Raw genomic sequence first — 6,441 nt, 5'->3', positions numbered from 1 at the left:
CTACAAGGTTGTACCATTTTTCACCTTGGAGCTAGTGGAACAATACCATTGGGCCTCAGCTATGATGCTAACATGCTAACAACATGGCTGCCTTGTAAAAGCACATTTGAAATATTTTCTCCCCTGGCCCAGAGGTTAGCAAACATTTTCTTTCTCACGCTGTCGTGAGCCTCGTTCATTCAAAGCATATCAAGGTGTTACATAAATACGGGAGAAAAAGGCCAACTCATTGCACTCAGGCGGCGTTGACAGGCCGCGTCAATATTTTCTTCTCATCGCTGATTCAAAATGCATATTCATGCGTATATCAAGTTTGACTGAAAAAAAACTGGAAGGTGAAATTCAACAAAAAGGTGTTGTGCAGATAGAGAGGAAGTAAATGGCTGCAGATGGGGGAGGTCAACAATCTGCTGCCCTCATCGCTTCCAATTAATTCTTCATCGCTGTTTTGTATGCACACTGACCACGTTCCCTTTCACAATCGGTGGCCTCGCGCAGACGGCAAGTGCAATACGGGCAAAACGCTTATTATGATTATGCTCCAGTCCGAAATGCTAAAGTCGTGCGAGCGTGTGTGCCGCTCTGACCTTTTGGTGGGCCTTTACCACACAAGCACCTTCCTCCTCCTGCAGGCAAAGTCAAAACACATTTGAAATTTTTGCTTCTTCTGTGCCGAGGTCTACAGCCATGGGCTCACTACTCAGACACGTAAATTCAAATGGCGTTTGCACAGGCAGCGGACGTGCGTCGCTGTCAAACGATTGGAATGTTTTTAGCCAATCGGAAGGCAGGTTAACTGAAGAGAGGCGCTGCTCAGTGATGTAAATGGAAGCTCTTTACCCTGATTTTCTAAATGTCTCCTTCACAGTGACCAAAAGGCAGCAAATGTATGAAAAAAAAACTAAAAACATCGAAGCTCGCAGGAATGAGGAACCCCATTCCTTGGATGAGGAGGTAACAAGGACATTGGTGATGGTCCCTGAATCATTAATTGCGTCTTCTGATGAGCCTGAAATGACCGCGAGTCCTCATTGCTGGTTCATTACTGACCTCTGGTGGTCAAGGTGAACATGAGCAAACGGGAAGAGAAGAAAGAGAAATGACAGCTTTCAGAAAAATTAAAGGACTGAAATTGAAATGAAGAAGTTGGAAATTGGGAGGAAAACGTCATGATGGTGGGAAACTAGATTTTTTTTCACCTTTCGTATACAATTTCAATTTCTTGCCATTTCAATACACTTTCCCCCTCAATTACAACTTCACCCTGTAATTTAGACAGTTTTTCCTCAAAATATTCCAACTTTGGTAAGATTATGATTTTTCTGCCCATACTGTTATGATGTACACTTAAATTGATTTTCATCGCTCGTTTTTTGTTGTGCTATTTTGATTTGTTTGGTTCTGATTTATTCTTACGTGTACTGTGAGTTGATTAGTCTACATGTTAAAAAAAAAGGTGTTGACATTGCTCAAGGCATCAAAAATTTCCTTTTTTTTTTTAGTGTGAATGAAGAAAAAGCCACTAGTGGGTGCCGTTGCATAGTCGTTTTATTGTGGAAAATACAGAAGACAAGGCAGATGGTCTTGTGCTTGTGTGCGCGTGTAGAAAAACAAGGTGTGCGAGGATCCTCTCACTTCTTGCTGACGTTGGTGTCGTCCCTCTCCACGGGGAATATTTCGATTTCACGAATGATCCGTTCAGCGATAACGTTGTTGTTTGCCGACACCATCCTCCGAGACATCAAGTCGAACGGCCCCCCTAAATTTTGCCCAGCACAAAGCATCTCTATTTATTTAGTTAACTTTTTTTTTTAAAGAACACCTTCGTGGATCAGCAAAAAGCACCCCCGCCATCCCGCCGCCAGTGTACGCACCGTCCACATCCAGCAGTATTCCGCCAGCTTCAGTCACGATCACTGCCCCCGCCGCGATGTCCCAGCAGTGGATCCCGATCTCGAAGAAAGCCTCCACCGCCCCGCACGCCACCAGGCACATGTTGGTGGCGGCTGTGCCCGAGCCGCGCAGTCTGCGGGCAAAGGGTCGACATTAGCGCCAAATGGACAATGTGTTAACTTGCAATGTTGAGTCACTTTCCATTGCACAGCTTTGTTTTGTCGTTGGTGGAGCTTGTCAATTTGAAAGCAGAATAGGACGGGACGTGTGGCGAGCGTGTACTCACCCGTGCACGGGGATGCGCAGGATCTTTTGCATGGTGGAGAAGATCTTGGTGACCTTTTCGGGGTTCCTGTCGGTGCCGTGCTCCGAGATGATGATGGATTTGTGGATGTCTGGTGAGACAGCAGACGGGACGGCTTAGCATGCGGGACGGAGCGGGGAGGGGAAACCCCCTCGCATCCTCACGTTACCTTTCACGTCCGACACTTGAATGAGCTCGTCGTTGCAGAAAGCTCCTTTGCCTCTCCTGGCTTTATACATCTTGTCTTCCAAGCAGCTGTACACCACGCCAAACTCCAACTGCAACATTGCAATAGATAAATAAAGGAAATACTTGAACACGACCAACGTGTGGGGATAATTTTAGATGCTGAGACTCACCTGCTTTTTGACTGCAAAGGCGATCGACACGGCCACAAATGGGAACCTGCGAACATTGTTCACAAATGTTGCCAACTTGCACTGACATGGTTGACCAAGAAGACATGCATCATCGTATCATAATAATCTCAAAATAAAACGTCATCTCCGGTGCGTTCATTAGTTCAAAGCACCATGTCAGCAACTTGCCAACTTGTTTCCACAGTTTGGTCACGTGACATCCACCATGCAGGCGCCAAAGTAGGTGATGTTAATTTTGCTCAACAGCAGAGGGCGATGTTGCACAACATGGGGGTAGGGGGGCTCAGATGGATGCAAATGAATTATTGCATCCCTTTTTTATTCCACCATATCAGAATTTAAAAAAAAGCCGGGTTTATTCTCCTTTAACGACTTACTAAAATAAATAAATAAAAATTACACAATGTAAAAAAAACGCACAGTTAAAAAATACATTGACACAAACATCTGCTATGTTTTTATTTAATGAAACAATTGGTGAATTAATTGTTACTTTTAAGATCGGGAATGTCTGACACCTCTTTTTTGAGAGCAATGCCTGTATTGGTAGTCACTCTTGAGGATTCACCAATACCTACACCACGAGTACTTTGGAGACATTCAATTTCCATCCACACAAAGACGTTTTTGGGGCTTTCTGATGCACGTTGATTTGCCCATGTGTCAAATCGCCAAATTGCCGTGCCAATTCCTGGTGAGGAGGATTACTGCCTTCAAAAGAGCCCGATACCTTCCGGCATTTTAATCTCGAAATTTAAGAAAGTTTGATTTGAGGAAGTTTGAGGAATACCACGCAAAGCTGAAAAGGGTTTTTTGGGGTAAAATATCTGCTTAGTTTTCCAGGTTTTGGGCTTGGGCGGAAAAAAAAAGTGTCGTAACCCTCCAATAACAGTAACTATGATCCTCCAAAGGCCAGACCAGTTAGTTAAGTCCGGCATCCAGTGCAAATGTATTGGCGCCAGACTTTTGAGGCTGAAAGCAGAGAGACAAGGTCTTACCCATGGACAAAGTTGGTGGTTCCGTCCACCGGGTCGATGATCCACGTGGGTTTGTCAGTCAAGATGCACGGTTTGCCGTTTGCCACCGACTCCTCGCCGATGAAGCTGCGGCGCAAACACACAAGACACGCCTCAGTCAGTCGCCGCGCAGACAGAGCAACTTGTAGCCGAGTCGGAACGCAGTAGAAGAGTCGCGTGAGTTCAGTGCCGGCAGAGATGCAGCACTTGGACCATACTTGGAATCGTTTTGCTACTACTGGATTCCAGTAGTAGCATTTGTAGTAAGGACGTTCCATACCACTTTTTGATTTCAGACCGATGACAGCACAAGTGTTCGGTCTTTCAGTATTTGCGATACCTTGAGTACTTTTGATCTATAATATTTCCATTGAGCACAATGACAAAAAAAAAATGTCAACAAAGACTTTTCTTTCTGATGCAGCACTTTGCATGAGGCTGTGGTTGAGGGGAAGTGTGGTGTGTCAAACTACCGCAGTATAGTGCCAACTACTGCCGAGGAGAACTTACTCAATTTTTTTTTTTTTTTTGCATTCAGTATCGGTGGCTGATTTCAGCAGCTTCCACGAGGATGCGATACCATCAAATAAGGCCGATATCGGCCCGATACTGACACCTGTTATTGGCACTCGCCCCTCCCTATTTGTAGAGGAGCCGTAAAGAAGTCGTAGCAGGAGTGACAGCTGTAGCGTAGGCCAACTGCAGCACAATTATCGGCCAATCGGAGCTGGGAAGACGGGTCACCTGTAGGTGTTGTCTCCAAACTCTTGTTTGAGTGAATTGATGATGATTTTCTCCACCCTCTCATCTGTCTTGGTGACCAGGTCCACGGTGGAGCTCTTTGTCGACACCTTGATTTCGCTCTCGCCGGCTTTCCGAATTTCCTGCGTGCATATGCAGAAGAACATTGGCTTGGGCAACTCTGCGTGATGACATCACACCAGCTACCATTTCAACTCCCGCCACTTTGACGGCAAAATCGTACGCCCTCTGCCATGGATCCTCCATCGCCTGGTGTGTTGGCTTTATCTGCACACACACCTTTTCCTGCGCACACACACACACACACACACACACACACACACACACGCGCACACACACACACACGCACATGCACAAAGCAACTTTTTTTTTTTGTTTTTTGGCGGGGGTGTGCAAAAGCAACCGCGAGGCGCGAAAGCAGAAGCAGCAGCACAAGATTCGGGGAAGGCCCAGCGGGCGGGGGTTTTCGCTGTCTTTGGGCCAGCCCGAGCTGAGTGTCACAAAAGAATGACTTATGTAACTAACATCCTGAAGCAAACCGCCTTCCTTTTGGAGCGGCCGAGCAAATAAACGACAGGATAAGACTCTGCAATCGGTATGTACTATTGACTCTGATGCCAGGCAATAGAAAAACAAGCAGCACCTTACCTTGATGAGATGGGATGAGAGAGCGGGGGCGAGACGTTGCCGACTTGTGGTGCAGCGTCTTATGCAAAAGCAATGTTAAAATGCCTAATAGGAGGGTGGGTTGTTCTGTAGCACTGTCAAAGTAGGAAAAGTACTAGCACCGCCTCACTCACTCGCAAAAGGAGAAAAAAAAAAAAAAAAACACGCTCTTCAGGACAACATGCTAGAACACGATGCCACATTTAAATGGAAGCCAGTGGAAATTTTCCACTGAATCATCGGGCCAAGTGCGCACATTTTGGCAGGTTTGGGACGCAATCTGCACGTGGCTATTCAAATTAAATGAAAAGCAGATGAATTGGGAGGAAAATAAACCTGGTGGAGCCTTTCAATGTTTTCTTTACATTGCAACTAGAGTCTATCGGCGTGATTCAAGGGTGTTTCCTTCTTCACAGGGCCAGGTCAAAATGTGAAAATCTCGCACACCACGCCTTCAAATAACTCGAATCTTTTTGCCAGGTGACCCGACAGGCGCGAATGTTGCGGGCCGTCTCTTCAGGGGGCCAGGAGACTTAATTTACGGAAAACGCCACTGAAGTACAAAGTCGCATCAGATCGGAAGTGTGCAGGGTTCTGCTCATGTGGCTGAAAGTCAAAATGTGCAGATTTGATACCGCCAATGAATATGCCGGCTTGGATCGCATCACGTTACACCCGACAAAAGAATCTTTAAAAAGAATGTCGCGGTTATCAAGTGTGATTCAACCAGTCACCGCAAGCACCTATTAACACATATGTATAAATATCAAGAGAGACAGAGACAAAGACAGACGTAGAGAGAAGTGTGTGTGGGTGTGTGTGTATGTGCATATTTTCAATAAAAACATGAAATTCTTGTCTGGATGAGCCCTAAACTTTTAAAAGGGAGAGTATATTGCTTTGTCTTAAAAAAAAATAATAATAACAATACACCTCACAATATTTATAATTCCACGTTTCTTGTCTGGATGAGCCCTAAACTTTTAAAAGGGACAGTATATTGCTTTGTCTTAAAAAATATATATAATAAATAAAAAATAAAAAATAAAAAAAACTAATAATACACCTCACAATATTTATAATTCCACGAATCATTTGTTTGTATGTTTGTAGCTGAACAAACTACTGCCAACTGTTGCAGATGTTCAGTGAACTTTTCTTCTTCATCTATCTTTGACAAATACCGTACGTGAAGCGTTTGGCGAGGTAAGCATGTCCAATTTTAGTTTTGAAAGCTCAGCAAACGATGTTAAAAGTTAGGCGAGTTTAGTCAGCGACTATTGTTAGAATAGTTTGGCCTATTGCCAATCGTCCGGTTCCACATGGTCCAGTCTCGGAACATCCATCTTTCATGATTGCACGAATGAGCAATCGGGGAAGGATTTCAGGAAAGTTCCACCGAGGTAATAGGAGGGGCAAA

General features: G+C 44.9%; 1 protein-coding gene across 1 annotated transcript; it reads right to left on the bottom strand.

Moving 5' to 3' along the window:
- Positions 1 to 1,530: 1,530 nt before the first annotated feature.
- Positions 1,531 to 5,136, bottom strand: LOC109517527 (inositol monophosphatase 1-like). The gene is made up of 9 exons (XM_019872731.1): positions 5,004 to 5,136; positions 4,532 to 4,622; positions 4,338 to 4,479; positions 3,576 to 3,680; positions 2,557 to 2,602; positions 2,367 to 2,475; positions 2,180 to 2,288; positions 1,875 to 2,026; positions 1,531 to 1,759 (listed from the first exon to the last, which is right to left on the bottom strand). The coding sequence occupies exons 2-9, from the start codon at positions 4,599 to 4,601 to the stop codon at positions 1,632 to 1,634; spliced, it is 861 nt and encodes a 286-aa protein (XP_019728290.1). The 5' UTR covers positions 4,602 to 4,622; positions 5,004 to 5,136; the 3' UTR covers positions 1,531 to 1,631.
- Between the last annotated feature and the right edge of the window lie 1,305 nt (positions 5,137 to 6,441).

Source organism: Hippocampus comes, unplaced genomic scaffold (genome assembly GCF_001891065.2).
Source record: "Hippocampus comes isolate QL1 unplaced genomic scaffold, H_comes_QL1_v1.1 scaffold52, whole genome shotgun sequence".
NCBI lineage: Eukaryota > Metazoa > Chordata > Actinopteri > Syngnathiformes > Syngnathidae > Hippocampus > Hippocampus comes.
This window is presented reverse-complemented; position numbering and strand designations above follow the sequence as displayed.

Bases quoted from the DNA above. Each gene is read 5' to 3' on its own strand.
- LOC109517527 (XM_019872731.1), bottom strand. From the start codon at position 4,601: ATGGAGGATCCATGGCAGAGGGCGTACGATTTTGCCGTCAAAGTGGCG. The intron at 2,476-2,556 runs GTGAGTCTCAGC...GCAATGTTGCAG, and splicing joins CCTTTGCAGTCAAAAAGCAG to TTGGAGTTTGGCGTGGTGTA. The intron at 2,027-2,179 runs GTGAGTACACGC...CTTTGCCCGCAG, and splicing joins CTGCGCATCCCCGTGCACGG to ACTGCGCGGCTCGGGCACAG.